At 40.6% G+C, this 16,817-nt stretch overlaps 1 protein-coding gene across 15 annotated transcripts in view; it reads left to right on the plus strand.

The window, feature by feature from the left end:
* cacna1bb (calcium channel, voltage-dependent, N type, alpha 1B subunit, b) overlaps positions 1-16,817 on the plus strand; it is a 320,447-nt gene that overhangs the window by 286,865 nt on the left and 16,765 nt on the right. For 12 of the 15 annotated variants that reach the window (XM_060935526.1, XM_060935532.1, XM_060935533.1 and 9 more), the window contains 7 exons: positions 2,004-2,100; positions 7,224-7,329; positions 7,560-7,667; positions 12,226-12,335; positions 12,574-12,737; positions 12,908-13,010; positions 15,087-15,197. In XM_060935526.1, the coding sequence (XP_060791509.1) occupies positions 2,004-2,100; positions 7,224-7,329; positions 7,560-7,667; positions 12,226-12,335; positions 12,574-12,737; positions 12,908-13,010; positions 15,087-15,197 (799 nt within the window). The remainder of the gene's footprint in view (positions 1-2,003; positions 2,101-7,223; positions 7,330-7,559; positions 7,668-12,225; positions 12,336-12,573; positions 12,738-12,907; positions 13,011-15,086; positions 15,198-16,817) is intronic. The other 3 variants (XM_060935527.1, XM_060935539.1, XM_060935541.1) reach the window with 1 other exon arrangement.

The raw sequence follows: 16,817 nt of genomic DNA on the forward strand, positions 1-16,817 counted from the left end.
TGGCTCATCTATTCTATTAGAATCTATTGTAAAGTGTATTAATGTAATTAATCTGTTACAGATGGGAGCCCAGGAATTAAATAAATGCAATAAAAACCAAATTGTTTAATTGTAGGTATTGTATTTAAAACTGTATGGATGTGCCAGAAGCCAAATCATGCATGCAGGGAATTCTTAGTCAGAAGGGATTAATGATCCAAAAGTGGAGTCTGGGCGATTAACACAAGAACTTATTGCCATGTTTGTGTCCAGCAAACAAGCAAGTTATTAAAACCAAGAAGTACGCTCAAAAGAAGTGGATATAGAAGCCACTCAATGGGATAGATCCTTACACGCTAACAAAGAAGGATTTTTCCTACGAGTTGGAAAATTATCCATCCATTGATTTCCCCGACATCTCAAACTACCTGGTGCTGCAGACATCATTCTACCCGGACAAACAGATGAAAACCTGGAAGAGCAATGAGGAGTACAACTTTTTATATGTGGACGGGTTGAAGATCTGTAGATCTGGACACTACAAAATAGACGGCGGTAGACGGATCTAAGTGCAGGAAGAGTGTTTATTTGCAGGCGTGATCTTTACAAAAACAAAACACAAACGAAAGCAGAATCATAAAGCAGATTATTTAAACAGCGTTATAAACATGATTAGAAACAAACGTGACCGTGATAATACTTCAAAGTCTCTATGAAAACAACATCCGTATCTGCACGTGCTGATTACGCTCAAATCAGTATCAGGTGTTTCCCATAATGACTGGGTCCCAAGAACGTGCTCGAGCTACGTCAGACTCAAGTGCACAAAGGCGTGACAGTCAAATGTTCACCTGCTGTGTAAGTTTTAGCTCACGTGTATATCGCCATGCATCGCCACCAAAATGCCTCCTTTTCATCGATAACCCATCGCGAGCTGTAGTGTGACCGTAGCTTAATGAGGCGGATGTGATGTCGGATGCAACCCAGCAATTGTACCCTACTACGAGTAAAAATTAGATTCACCTTGATAAAGAAAATATTCGCAGCCCACTAGATGGCACTTTGCGGCCCACTAATGGTTGAGAAACATTAGTGGAGCACAGATTTCCTATAACACAAACATATTTATGTACCTTTTTAAACTTTATTTATTTTTATTTAATATTTACCACCTTGATAGGGAACTGCACACTGAATCTCACTGTACTTGTATGACATTGAAGGCGTTCATATGTCACTTCATATGTCATATTTATAAATTAGCATAAAGATTATAACATATTTATAATAATCTATAAGATGTTTTTATGAGCTCGAAGTAAAATGAGACTTTTTATAAGAATTGTGTCATGACCAAGACTTGTAACTGTTAAACTGTAATTATTAGAAGACATAAAATCCCTATGACTGAATAATAAATAGTTCATTTCTTGTGGTTATTAACCTCCAATGCATTTATGCTAACAATTCATCATGCATTATAAACATGGCTATAAAGTGCAATGCATTTTCAGAAATAAATAAACAAATCTACCAGTGTGGCCATTAAGTGCATTATAGCATGTTAAGAATATGTTTGTAGTTCATTATATATGGCCTTCTTGGAAAGTGCTGCTAAAAATGACCATTTAGAATAAAAAAAAACATCACTGTGTGAGTTTTGTTCCTGTGGATATGGTTCGTTAATCAACTTTCAAAGCATGCCATGCAGAAAGAGGAAGACAAGGTTGTTGCCCTGTTCACCACCTGACCCTTGCCCTCCTATTTACAGCCTCATTACATGAGCCTAAGTTTCTTCCTCTGCATCCCAAATTCATCTGTGCTCCTTCTTGGGCAAAGATGCTGTTGCACAGCCACACAGTTTCTTCCCCAAAATAATAATGACTCTTATAATGACTGTTTCTCCACTCTGATTATGTTTTTTATTTTTGTTTACTTTCATTTCTCCACTGTTTTCCTCCCGCACCTCGTCCTCCCCTTTTGTGTGATCTTTGACCTTTGAACTGTGGCTGCCACCTCTGAAGTGGGCGCATATCCTACCTTGATATGTACGAAATGCTACGTCACATGTCCCCACCGCTAGGTTTGGGAAAGAAATGTCCATCGCGAGTTGCCTACAAGGTAGACCCGCCCTCTTCCTGTCTTACCCAATCACTCTCACTGTGCCCGCCTTTTGTGTACGTGCTCTTTGCTCACTGGACAGTGTTGTTGCCAGGCTTCCTGTGCTGTCAATATTTTTCTTGTTTTTTGTGCCTGTTGTCTTTGCTTTAATGTGCCATCATAACTGCTGACAACGTGAAAGTTCAGCCTGTGCTAAATTTCATATCATGATAAACTGCTGTTTATTACAGTTGATGATGCTTTTAAAATTAGTTCAAATATAAAGAAGCAAAAGCAAATGAAAAGATTTGACTGTTAAGATCTTTTTAGTAATCTTATCAAGCTATCGATATGCTAGGACATAGGGCAGCATAATTTACACGGAGGAAATCGCTGTCTGCCCTCTTACGCATACATGAGCTCACAGACACCTATGATAGACTAGTGTCGCTGTTATTGACAGGGAAAAGAGAATATGCCATCCCTCCCAACCAGTCAGTTTTGCTCCCTTGGCTCTCGGATCTGGATGCTGGTGTAGTGGTTAGCACTGTCGCCTCACAGCAAGAAGGTTTTGGGTTCGAGTCCAGCGGGCCTTTCTGTGCAGAGTTTGCATGTTCTCCCCGTGTCTGCGTGGGTTTCCTCTGGGTGCTCCGGTTTCCCCCACAGTCCAAAGACATGCGGTTAGGTTAACATGGGGCAGCCATGGCCTGAAGGTTGGGCTGAAGTGCCCTTGAGCAAGGCACCTGACCCCAACTTCTCCCTGGGCACTGTAGCATTGCTGCCCACTGCTCTGGGTATTTGTGTGTGCTCATTGTGTGCATGTGTTCACTGCTTCAGATGTGTCTTAAGTCTGTGCTTGAGTGTACGTGTGACAAATAAAAGCTGCTTCTTCTTCTTAAAGTAGGAAAGGAAATGATAGGCTATCGGGTCTTTCAATACAGAAGCACCTGTCAGTAATCTGGTACAGCTGCAACTTCTCTAGACATCGAGTCGTCCATCTGTCTGAGATACATGTGTCTGTCTACCAGGCCTATATCTGTGTGTGCTTGGTGTTTCTGTAAGTGTTTGTGTACACACCTCTCCCTGCCCTTGCTTTTGACAAGCGAATTGATTGGGAAGAAAAGGGGAAAAAGTGTGCTGTAAATGTGTGTTCAGTGAAGCGAGACATGCCACCCCTCCCCTTCCTTCCCCCAAACACACACACACATATAAATTACACTTTCTTTTTCTTTTTTTTGTCTTGTTTGTTGTTGTGGAAACATCTTCCCAGGCGGGCCCAAGTCTAATAAAGGCGGTTCTGGACTGTCTGTGGCTGTCTGCATTTCCCTGCTTTAATCACCATGTAGTCGCACTGTACACCCGTGTCTCTTGCTATTCTACTGTCTAAGTAACCTTTAGTTGTGTTTACAGTGGATATATAGCTTGATAGTTAAGAGTTCACATGTTTCTAATGACTAGATACAGTATGTATATATGCTTTTGGGATGTAACTGAATACAAATGCATTGTTCGGAAAGAATAGGTTGTGCTCTAGACAAAATCAAACCGAGATATTAATAAGAGGTGCACTGTAGGGTTTTTGTTGTTGTTGTTTTTAATCTGGTTGTGATTAGAGGTGTACATCAGGATCCTGCAGGACGCAACAAAAAGGTCACATGAGCAGGCGTTTTTTAACTTTTATATAGCCACGTTGTCAGATATGAAGTTTGTTGGCTAAAGAAATACCATACTCATTAACATGCACATGAGCTGTGTATGTACAATGATGTATTTCCAGCATTTATTCATTCATCCTTTGTAACAATGTGATCAGGGTCGCGATGGTGGAAATTACTGGTTCATTTATATTTACGAAATACTAAATTTGTTAGGAAAAGTTTCAGGGGGGTACAAACAAAAATGAGTGGGGCAACAGTATCCCCACCAGAGTCGGGTGGGGTTGGGTGGGGCGAAGGAGTCCCATAAACATCTGTGTTTCTAAAAACAATCCACTACACATCCTTTCTGATTTAAAGCTAGACGGCCTTTCGATTTCATAAAATCGGTGAAATTTAGTTTCCTCTGAAATTTGGTCATCGCGATACATGTTTATTTCTACAATATCCTCCAAAAAAAAAAAAAACAGGCCATTCTGTGGCTGGGAAGTGATTTAATTTGAGGGGATTCCCGAGCAAATAATGTGCATGAAATCACTCGCTTCACACAGTCAAGCAGACAGAGGAAGTCCGGTGTGCGCATGCGCAGGTTTGCCTTCTTCTTTTGGGTTTTACAGCAGCTGGCATCCAGTGTTGCATTACTGCCATCTACAGGTTTACCTTTGACCGTGCACTGACCGTTCCATCATTCTGTTACTAAACGAACAGCTGATCACACCGAGGTGCTCGCTGAGCGCCGATATTTATTAGTTTGGTCCTGTGTTTCCTTTCCTTCACAATATAACGTCTTTTCTTCTCGCTTTCCGTTACTGTAGTCGGTCTTTCACGTTTCATTCGTGTCCTCCATTTTTCTCTCCTGTTTCAAATTTGTATCCCACAATGTCTTGCGCGAACGGGGAAAGCCCACCACGTCATGCATGAAGTAGTATCTTGTATTGGGTCATGGTGAAGCAGGAAAAAATAGCGGAGAATTTCGGGCCATGTGGCCCTAAATTCATGAATTGTTCTATTTAAAAAAGAACCTAATAAAATTGGAAGTCTGTGATTCGAATTCAGTAGCTTTCAGTCCACTAAACAATATTAATTGAGTGTTGGGAGTTCTTTTCATGACCTACACTTGAAAAATCTGAAAGGCAGTCTACCTTTAAGTCAAGTCCACTTTTGGGTTAATCCGAATTAGAAAGTGTGTGTGTGTGTGTGTGTGTGTGTGTGTGTGTGTGTGTGTGTGTGTGTGTGTGTCCTGGCCTGTGCGTGTGTCCCTCAGTGTGCCTTCTCTTCCTTCTGTCTGGGATTACCTTCATCCTTTCTGCTGAGAGAAAGCTCTTCCCCACCTCACTCTCTCCTACTGTATCTCTCTGGAAGCGCAAAAAAGGCAGTCATTATGGGTGACCTTCCCCACATTCTTCATGCATCTAAGTTGTTTGATTTCGAACTAACCTTCCCACTGTGAATGTGAAATGTACATGGACAGTACTCTGTGGCCTGTGTGGGCAGCTGTATTTACACAGAGAGATCAAGTGCCTTCTTTATGAAAGAAGCTTAAATCAACACATCCCTGATCAGTGGATATTGTTTTATGACTTGAACTCGCTCAGAGCATATGATCAGGTTTCATCAGACTAGAAATGAAGCTTGAAATGGCTAAAAATGCATTGTTCATCCATGCTGGAGCAGATGCACTGTCCATTGTATGTCACACAGGCACACATCTTTTCAGATAGCTTATTATCCCTATACAGCATCTGCATGAGATATAATTTTTCTCATCATTTTTTTTTTTTTTTGTTAAATGGCCTGGCGAGTCATATGGTGTGCTGGAGTTGAGTGGAGATGATAATTTGCATAAAAGTAAAATACAGTGTGATTTTATATACAACCCCGATTCCAAAAAAAGTTGGGACAAAGTACAAATTGTAAATAAAAATGGAATGCAATAATTTACAAATCTCAAAAACTGACATTGCATTCACAATAGAACATAGACAACATATCAAATGTCGAAAGTGAGACATTTTGAAATTTCATGCCAAATATTGGCTCATTTGAAATTTCATGACAGCAACACATCTCAAAAAAGTTGGGACAGGGGCAATAAGAGGCTGGAAAAGTTAAAGTTACAAAAAAGGAACAGCTGGAGGACCAAATTGCAACTCATTAGGTCAATTGGCAATAGGTCATTAACATGACTGGGTATAAAAAGAGCATCTTGGAGTGGCAGCAGCTCTCAGAAGTAAAGATGGGAAGAGGATCACCAATCCCCTAATTCTGCGCCGACAAATAGTGGAGCAATATCAGAAAGGAGTTCGACAGTGTAAAATTGCAAAGAGTTTGAACATATCATCATCTACAGTGCATAATATCATCAAAAGATTCAGAGAATCTGCACATGCAGGCATGCAGGCATGAATCACATGCAGGCATGCTTCTGTATTGGAAATCACAAAATGGGCTCAGGAATATTTCCAGAGAACATTATCTGTGAACACAATTCACCGTGCCATCCGTCGTTGCCAGCTAAAACTCTATAGTTCAAAGAAGAAGCCGTATCTAAACATGATCCAGAAGCGCAGACGTCTTCTCTGGGCCAAGGCTCATTTAAAATGGACTGTGGCAAAGTGGAAAACTGTTCTGTGGTCAGACGAATCAAAATTTGAAGTTCTTTATGGAAATCAGGGACGCCGTGTCATTCGGACTAAAGAGGAGAAGGACGACCCAAGTTGTTATCAGCGCTCAGTTCAGAAGCCTGCATCTCTGATGGTATGGGGTTGCATTAGTGCGTGTGGCATGGGCAGATATGCTCCCATCCAGACGACGTCTCTTTCAGGGAAGACCTTGCATTTTCCAACATGACAATGCCAAACCACATACTGCATCAATTACAGCATCATGGCTGCGTAGAAGAAGGGTCCGGGTACTGAACTGGCCAGCCTGCAGTCCAGATCTTTCACCCATAGAAAACATTTGGCGCATCATAAAACGGGAGATACGACAAAAAAGACCTAAGACAGTTGAGCAACTAGAATCCTACATTAGACAAGAATGGGTTAACATTCCTATCCCTAAACTTGAGCAACTTGTCTCCTCAGTCCCCAGACGTTTACAGACTGTTGTAAAGAGAAAAGGGGATGTCTCACAGTGGTAAACATGGCCTTGTCCCAACTTTGAGATGTGTTGTTGTCATGAAATTTAAAATCACCTCATTTTTCTCTTTAAATGATACATTTTCTCAGTTTAAACATTTGATATGTCATCTATGTTCTATTCTGAATAAAATATGGAATTTTGAAACTTCCACATCATTGCATTCCGTTTTTATTTACAATTTGTACTTTGTCCCAACTTTTTTGGAATCGGGGTTGTGTAAAGCATTTCAGAATCAAATCAGAGTCCTCTCAGCCAGCACAACACACTCAAGTCAGCATGTATGAAGCTTTTTACTTTGTCATGTCTCTCACACATGATCTTGATTCTATATACACCTGGCTGCAGCGCTTGGTGAGGATGAACATGCCTATTGCTGATGACAACACAGTCCACTTCACGTCCACGCTGATGGCTCTCATACGCACTGCCCTGGATATCAAACTGGCATCAGGTACGTGCTCGTTTCCTGGCTGCTCAGCTCAACAATTGTCCGTCATTTCTTTCACCAACCCCTCTGACATTTGACTCATATCCATGCTCTCTTCTGTTCAAGTTCACATTTCTCGTCTTACTGATGACCCTGATTCTTAACTGGATCGATTTATCCCTCACATATGAAATGAAAAATCATGAACAGTAAATACACAATACTTTCATGCCATTATTGCTCTTGCATTTCAGGTGCTCTTGCCCAGCGTCTCTGTGATGCTGATTTGAGGAGGGAGATTAATAAAGTGTGGCCCAGCCTGTCATCAAAAACTGTGGACTTGCTGGTAACACCTCATAAACGTAAGCTCCGCCCCTTTGCATTCTGGGAGGCGACTCTGTGTTGGCATTACACAAATAAAATATGATAATGTAACCTGGAATATGCACAGCTGCTCTATCATACTTCATTTTCAAAAAGAAGCCAAAATATTCAGTAGTTTTGTGTACATTTGCTGCCCTCTAGTGGCATGGAGTGTGAAGTTTTACAATACTTGTTCCTGATTTTCAATCCTGATTGCATGAAGCCACTAAGTCTGCTTTTTATACCTTCAATTATTAATCAGTCTGTGTTAACTGTATAAACATTTATTTATATCCAGCAGCAAGTTTATTTGCTTCTACTATTTAAAAAAAATTATTTTATCGGGGACCAAATACAAGAAGAAGCCTTTATTTGTCACATGTACACATTTGAAACAGTGAACACACAAGTGAGCAATGAGCACATACACACCCAGAGCAGTGGGCAGCTATGCTACAATGCCCGGGGAGCAGTTAGCGGTTAGGTGCCTTGCTCAAGGGCACTTCAGTCATGATTACAGAGGAAGGGGAAAGTGCTGTTCATTCACTCAACTCCCCTCACATTTTTCCTGCTTGTCCTGGGAATCAAACCGGCAGCCCTTTGGGCCCAAGGCTGCTTCTCTAACCTTCAGGCCATGGCTGGCCTGATGTACATTATTTGGAGTGAACAAATAAGCAGATACAAAATACGGATATAAATATAAAGTGCAGGTTTTTTTGTTTGTTTGTTTTAGAAAGTTTCACTATGAATATGTTCATTACATGTTATAATGCATTCATAAGACATTATACACACTGATAATCTCATCTCATCTCATTATCTCTAGCCGCTTTATCCTGTTCTACAGGGTCGCAGGCAAGCTGGAGCCTATCCCAGCTGACTACGGGCGAAAGGCGGGGTACACCCTGGACAAGTTGCCAGGTCATCACAGGGCTGACACATAGACACAGACAACCATTCACACTCACATTCACACCTACGGTCAATTTAGAGTCACCAGTTAACCTAACCTGCATGTCTTTGGACTGTGGGGGAAACCGGAGCACCCGGAGGAAACCCACGCGGACACGGGGAGAACATGCAAACTCCACACAGAAAGGCCCTCGCTGGCCCCGGGGCTCAAACCCGGACCTTCTTGCTGTGAGGCGACACCGCTAACCTCTACACCACCGTGCCACCCCACACTGATAATATAGACAGTAAATATTAATGAAAATGCATTACATTTTCTAGCAATGTTTATAATATATTATGAATTGTTAACATGCCATAAGGTTGAGTGTTTGGAACACATTAGAACACTAATAGCAAATTTCAGATGTGCATCGGGACCTTTGTGACACAACAAAAACCTCAGATGAGTGCGAAGTTTTTGTTTTCATGCAGCAAGCAAGCAAATAGACAGGAAGCTCATGCAACAATGTTGTGTAATGCATTTACGGCATCCTTAGTAACTGCCTGGTCAGGGTTGGGGTGGTTTATATTTGGCTTCTACAACCCCGATTCCAAAAAAGTTGGGACAAAGTACAAATTGTAAATAAAAACAGAATGCAATAATTTACAAATCTCAAAAACTGATATTGTATTCACAATAGAACATAGACAACATATCAAATGTTGAAAGTGAGACATTTTGAAATTTCATGCCAAATATTGGCTCATTTGAAATTTCATGACAACAACACATCTCAAAAAAGTTGGGACAGGGGCAATAAGAGGCTGGAAAAGTTAAAGTTACAAAAAAGGAACAGCTGGAGGACCAAATTGCAACTCATTAGGTCAACTGGCAATAGGTCATTAACATGACTGGGTATAAAAAGAGCATCTTGGAGTGGCAGCGGCTCTCAGAAGTAAAGATGGGAAGAGGATCACCAATCCCGCTAATTCTGCACCGACAAATAGTGGAGCAATATCAGAAAGGAGTTCGACAGTGTAAAATTGCAAAGAGTTTGAACATATCATCATCTACATTGCATAATATCCAGGGTTCTCGCCAGCGCTTTATATGGTTGCGGCCCGCTACGCTAAAATTTCAGACCGCAACGGTAATTTCCCCCCGCTACGCTAAATTTTTAATATAGCGTAACGGTTGTTTTCAGTTGTTCATCACCATCGCCAAAAGTTTTTTTTTTCCTGCGCACTTGAGCAGTTTTCAAGGTGTCAAAATCAGCCTACGTTTGTTAGGAAACCCATGCCTGGAAATCAGTTCCGAGAGAGAGAGAGAGAGAGATCCTGGCGATAACTTTCTCTTGAGCTGGACTTCGGTGAATGACAATGGATGACGGACCCCCTCGCAAAAAAAGAGACATTCGCTCTTTCTTCACAGTTAGAAATGTAAGTGCACCACTTCTACAGGTTTTCCATCACGCTTGAAAACTTAACCCAAAGCCCTTTGATGAATGAAAACGTCTACTTTGTAAGCAGGTTTAGCAATATGACAGGGCGCACGTATCGGATGATTAGCGCTAATTTACTGGATCCCACTGTGGCTAACATTAACACACTGGTAATCTGCCTGCATGCCATCCATCGTTATATTTCTATAAGGAGACAGGCACAAGAGAGGTTGGAGGAGATGAAGGAAAGGACATAGGAGGCATTTAATAGTTTTAGATTATATATTAATTATTTATTAAGGGGGCTGGGTGTATGTTATGCCTGAATGAAAATGCAATTTGTTTTTTTTTTATTTTTATGTGCTCAGGCATTTCTTAATACAATAAAACATTCATTATCTCTTTGGTTGTGTCTGAGTTTACATATCTTTTGACAACACCCTTTGTAGTTCAGTGAAATACAACAGTAGGTAACACATTGCCAAGATCCAAAGATGTAACAATTTTCCATCAAGGATATACAACATAAAAAATGCAATTTATCCCCTCCAGGAACGTCAAATATGGCCAATTTTGGGCATGATTTTTCAAAATCTCCGCACCATCCCCCCGCTCGGTCGCTACGCTCCCTCGCCATAACCCATTACGCTAAAAAAAAATCCTGGTGAGAACCCTGATATCATCAAAAGATTCAGAGAATCTGGAAGAATCTCTGTGCGTAAGGGTTAAGGCCAGAAAACCATACTGGGTGCCCGTGATCTTCGGGCCCTTAGATGGCACTGTATCACGTACAGGCATGCTTCTGTATTGGAAATCACAAAATGGGCTCAGGAATATTTCCAGAGGGCATTATATGTGAACACAATTCACTGTGCCATCCACCGTTGCCAGCTAAAACTCTATAGTTCAAAGAAGAAGCCGTATCTAAACATGATCCAGAAGCGCAGACGTCTTCTCTGGGCGAAGGCTCATTTAAAATGGACTGTGGCAAAGTGGAAAACTGTTCTGTGGTCAGACGAATCAAAATTTGAAGTTCTTTATGGAAATCAGGGACGCCGTGTCATTCGGACTAAAGAGGAGAAGGACGACCCAAGTTATCAGCGCTCAGTTCAGAAGCCTGCATCTCTGATGGTATGGGGTTGCATTAGTGCGTGTGGCATGGGCAGCTTACACATCTGGAAAGGCACCATCAATGCTGAAAGGTATATGCAGGTTCTAGAGCAACATATGCTCCCATCCAGACGATGTCTCTTTCAGGGAAGACCTTGCATTTTCCAACATGACAATGCCAAACCACATACTGCATCAATTACAGCATCATGGCTGCGTAGAAGAAGGGTCCGGGTACTGAACTGGCCAGCCTGCAGTCCAGATCTTTCACCCATAGAAAACATTTGGCGCATCATAAAACGGAAGATACGACAAAAAAGACCGAAGATAGTTGAGCAACTAGAATCCTACATTAGACAAGAATGGGTTAACATTCCTATCCCTAAACTTGAGCTACTTGTCTCCTCAGTCCCCAGACGTTTACAGACTGTTGTAAAGAGAAAAGGGGATGTCTCACAGTGGTAAACATGGCCTTGTCCCAACTTTTTTGAGATGTGTTGTTGTCATGAAATTTAAAATCACCTCATTTTTCTCTTTAAATGATACATTTTCTCAGTTTAAACATTTATGTCATCTATGTTCTATTCTGAATAAAATACGGAATTTTGAAACTTCCACATCATTGCATTCCGTTTTTATTTACAATTTGTACTTTGTCCCAACTTTTTTGGAATCGGGGTTGTAGCTTGTTTCTATTTCAGGAAATCAAACCAAATGCATTTGCTAGAAAACATTGCTGGCAGATACAAATAAAATATCTGCATGAGTGGGATTAAAAACACATCTGTAGTTGTGGCCAGTTATGAACTTGAGCGATGTAGCTGAGGTTGAGGAATTGTCAGAGTCAGAATTCGCACACCATACTGATAGTGATTGTATGTCCACGTCTGGGTTTTCCAGGGTTTCTGGGGACAGAGCATAAGTCTAAGTCTAGTTTAAGTCCTAAATACAGGTACAGATACAAATATTTGGAGCACTAAAGAGATACAGATATCGGCATTGCATCCCTGACCCTCTGTCTGTCTTTGAGCCTTTCCTGCTATTGAATGAGGTTAATTAACCAAGCAGAAGCATGCCACGCCTCACATCACAACTTCTCTGTGTATATCAGATAACGACCTGACAGTTGGGAAAGTGTATGCTGCGCTCATGATCTTTGATTACTACAAGCAGAACCGGGCCAAAAGACTCCAGGAGCAGCAGCCCACTTCAGGAGCGCTGGTACTCTTCCATCCACCTCGATAAAACACTTGATTTCTCCATGTGACTCGTGAACCAAACTTGTGTTATTATATACAACTTTTTAAGAAAAATGAAAAGATTTCAATTACATTTCAGGGAACAGAGGCCTGCACTTTCCTGTGATTATAGTTGTATTTAATTTAACGGGATGTTGATTATGGATGATAAGGGATTATAATGCTTTACAAATTTCTAGAGTATCTTCGCTACCTTTCAGAGTAAAATGGGGTCTCTCTTCAAGCCCATGTTGCCCCTCACCCACATACATGAACAAGAACCATCGGTCAAGAGCGCCAAACTGCCACCTCCTCCTCAAACTGATTCATCTCCACATCCAGAACTCCCGCCCACAAACCCTCTCTTGACCAATGGGGAGCCAGTGTGAGTATCTCTTGGATCTCAAGCATGCTTGGCTTCATGACTGTTCTTTATTCTTCATTTTTAAGGTTAGGGATTTTTAAATAATATGTGGCACATATTAGAAATAAAGTGTGGCACAACTGTTGTTGTAATTTGTGTGTGTATGTATGCTTTGACATATGTGATCACAGAAAAAGCAGTACCATGAAGAATTCTCCTTCGGCAGAGACACTTCAGAAGGGCAGGAATTCTGTCCATTCAACGGATGTACCGGTACCAAAAACTGAATCTCAGGTATTGGAGTACTGTGATCAGTTGTATATAACCTGCTTCGATCTCTTATGGCTAAGAAGCATTCTGGCACATAGCCTTCCCGATTATAGACCATTCTACCCAATTCTAACCCATAATTACTTTTAATATTTAAAAGTTATTCCACGAAATCGAGTCGTACATGAGCTGATAACTGACAAGGCACGTAGCACCAAGTTGGCTATAAGCTATGTACAACAAGATTGAATGGAATAACTGTTTTATTCTATCCACGTTCACTGGATGTTGAGAAACCGAGCATTTTTATTCTTTTTTTTGCACAAAAACTTTACACAAAATAATTTCCGCTTAGGGGCGGCACGGTGGTGTAGTGGTTAGCGCTGTCGCCTCACAGCAAGAAGGTCCTGGGTTCGAGCCCCGGGGCCGGCGAGGGCCTTTCTGTGTGGAGTTTGCATGTTCTCCCCGTGTCCGCGTGGGTTTCCTCCGGGTGCTCCGGTTTCCCCCACAGTCCAAAGACATGCAGGTTAGGTTAACTGGTGACTCTAAATTGACCGTAGGTGTGAATGAGAGTGTGAATGGTTGTCTGTGTCTATGTGTCAGCCCTGTGATGACCTGGCGACTTGTCCAGGGTGTACCCCGCCTTTCGCCCGTAGTCAGCTGGGATAGGCTCCAGCTTGCCTGCGACCCTGTAGAAGGATAAAGCGGCTAGAGATAATGAGATGAGATGAGAATTTCCGCTTAGAATGTAAACAAATCGGCGAAATGACAGTAGCAATTTGTGAAAAATGATGATATAATAATAATAATTCTTGAAAAATAAAAAAAGATATGTTCTTATGATTGAATACTTTTCTTCCATATTTTGTTGCTTTTTTTTGTATTTATTGGGGTTTTGTTTTCAAGTAGAGTTTTTATTTCGTCCTCGGTTGGTTCAGCAACACGCTCCGCCATTTTGCTTCTGTCTACTCACGGTATATGAGCTGATATCCTAGTCATAGAGTAGCCAATCAGTGCACATGATTGCTCATATCCAGTGAATGTGGATAGAATACACTATTATAGCCCTCTATAGCAACAATGTGGTCTGCTATAGATCCTTATAGCCCACTCTAACCTACTATAAACACTTTATATCCCATTGTAGCCTGTTTTAACCAAATATACAATTACAATTATAGCACAATAAGTACAATTATACCCCATGTAACCCCAGTGTAGTCCATAATACTATCGCTCACTATATTTAACAATTATTCGCCAAAGGCGAAGTGAATAATAATCAAGATGAAGTCGACGTCATTATTCACTGAGCCTGAGGCAGATCATTGTTTTGGTATAAATACACAGGTGATTATTTTCATAAAAATTGTAATTAAATAATTATTTAAAACTTCAAAAGCAGCATGCAAATGTAATAAAGGCACGGTGCAACTTGTGTCACTTATCTATGCCGAGTCAGATAAAATACTTTGTTTTGAAATCGATAAAATAAATTACAATTCCACCCTTCCTTTGAATAGTTTTAGACCAAACTTCATAGCATCTCTAGTGCTTTTAGGAAAGCATTTTCTTTCATAATTTGTAACTTTTCCTCACTTACGGCGACAAAGCGATTGGCAGACATTTTGCCAAGTCACTCGAGGTGATTATCGAGAAATAGTCCGAATTTCTTGACAAATCAGCATGCACGATTTTCTATAATCACATGCATATTTATACTAAACTGCATTATCCCCGTTATCTATAATAAATCATGTTAGTGCATTGTAACTCAATGTATTTTTCTCGCAGTATGTCAGAATAATCCAGAATCTTCAATAAAACCAAATTAGCTCATGGTCTGTAGTGCACTCTAAGCTTTATAGTATTACTGTAGCTCCTGTGTTGTCTCTCCTACAACACTTTCTCGTCTGAGAAATGCACCTCGATATCAGAAAAGAAAAGCCGAAATGCCATTTGTTGATTTCTCGAGCAAGCACATCACCCGTTTACGTGTTCGTCAGACCATAGTGATGTGTATATTTCTGTGTTGTGTGTGTTGTGATGCATTTGTACTTGTCTATGGATATGTTTGTATGTACTGTGTGAATCTTACAGGAATTAGTAGAGATGATGGATATGGAGAATAATTCTGATGTAGGGGGCTTCTCCGCACTGGAGGGCCACGGGAGGGCAGCTTCAATGCCCAGACTTAGTGCAGGCTTCCAGGTGAGCCTCTCATTGTTTCATTTTCATTCATGATGCAATCTACTAGCATTAATATATATATGATTTTTAAAAAAAAGGCTTTATAATGGAGAGGGACACAGATGGAGGAATAAGAGGAAGGAAATAAAACATGAATTGTGAATAATAGTATTGTTAATCACTTGGGACAATGGATGTTTGGATTCGATTGTATTGGATGGATGGATGGATGGATGGATGGATGGATGGATGGATGGATGGATGGATGGATGGATGGATAAAGTACAGTAGTGCCAACATCAATTGCTTAAATGTAGCATTTATGATTTTTGATCCCTTGCTATGGCAATATGAGAGACATCTACAAACTATGCTTTTCTGTTTTTTTGTGATAAAGAACCAATGTAAACCAAGTGGGCGGGTCTCTTTGGTTGTAAATAAATAGAGGGATAGTTATTAAGGAACTAAGCACCAGATTATTTTGCCTTTCTGTTTTCTTACACCTATTTGGTATGCAACTGAGGAGAGCGTCTCATCCACTGGCATACGCTTAGTTTTTTTGTGGTAAAATTGCTTTCTCTCTTTGCCTGCTCCTCTAATTTACTTGTTAGCAAGGCAGATTTTTTTTATTGTTTTTTTTTTTTTGCAAATGAATGAATAGAAGTCTAGTAGCCCTAGATGCAATACTCCGCACACATCAAAATCGTTTACTGTAAACAAGCTCTTGGTATTAGTTTTGTGTATCTTTCCTTCCAAGATGATACAACCAGCATCAAGATCCATGGTAAGTGATGAAATAGATTTAAAATAGCCAAAAATTCAATATAATATGATCTAGAGTTTGTTTTTATCTATTTTATTTTAAGCATTATGGAGTGGGAGGACACACTTCCTTGTACTGAGACTGGACTTGACAGCAAAGAAGTCTCACCTCCTTCATTATGAGTGATAATTTCAGGGAAGCACAAAAAAATAAAGAGATCAAATAAAGAAAGATAACGAGAGACACTGTCAGTGTGAAACATGTCTGTGAAGATTCTCAATCATCCAGGTCATAGTAAACTGTGGGTGGTAGAAATGGGCAACTGGACTTGCTTGAAGATTCTTGAACTGAGACAGAACTGAGGAAGCCTTTCGGACGAGAGGTGAAACGTTTTCAAGAATCTTCAAGCAAGTCCAGTTGCCCATTTCTACCACCCGCTGTCAGTGTGAAAGAAAAATGTTCAATACAGATTGCCACAGACCTCCATATAGATTAATTTACAATTACCGCCTGAAGATTAATGTGGCCTTATTGTAAAAACTGAATCGCATTTTTTTAACTAATTACCGTACAGTATATATTGATCAGCCATAAAATTAAAACCACTGATGGGTGAAGTGAATAACACTGATTATCTCATTACAGTGGCACCTGTCAAGGGGTGGGATATATTAGGCAGCAAGAGAACAGTCAGTTCTCAAAGTTGATGTGTTGGAAGCAGGAAAAATGGGCAAGCATAAGGATCTGAGCAGCTTTGATAAGGGCCAAATTGTGATGACTTGGTGACCGGGTCTGAGCATCTCCAAAATGGCACATCTTGTGGAGTGCTCCCAGTATGCAGTGATTAGTACTGACCAAAAGTGGTCTGGTGAACCAGT

This window comes from Neoarius graeffei, chromosome 12 (assembly GCF_027579695.1).
Source record: "Neoarius graeffei isolate fNeoGra1 chromosome 12, fNeoGra1.pri, whole genome shotgun sequence".
NCBI lineage: Eukaryota > Metazoa > Chordata > Actinopteri > Siluriformes > Ariidae > Neoarius > Neoarius graeffei.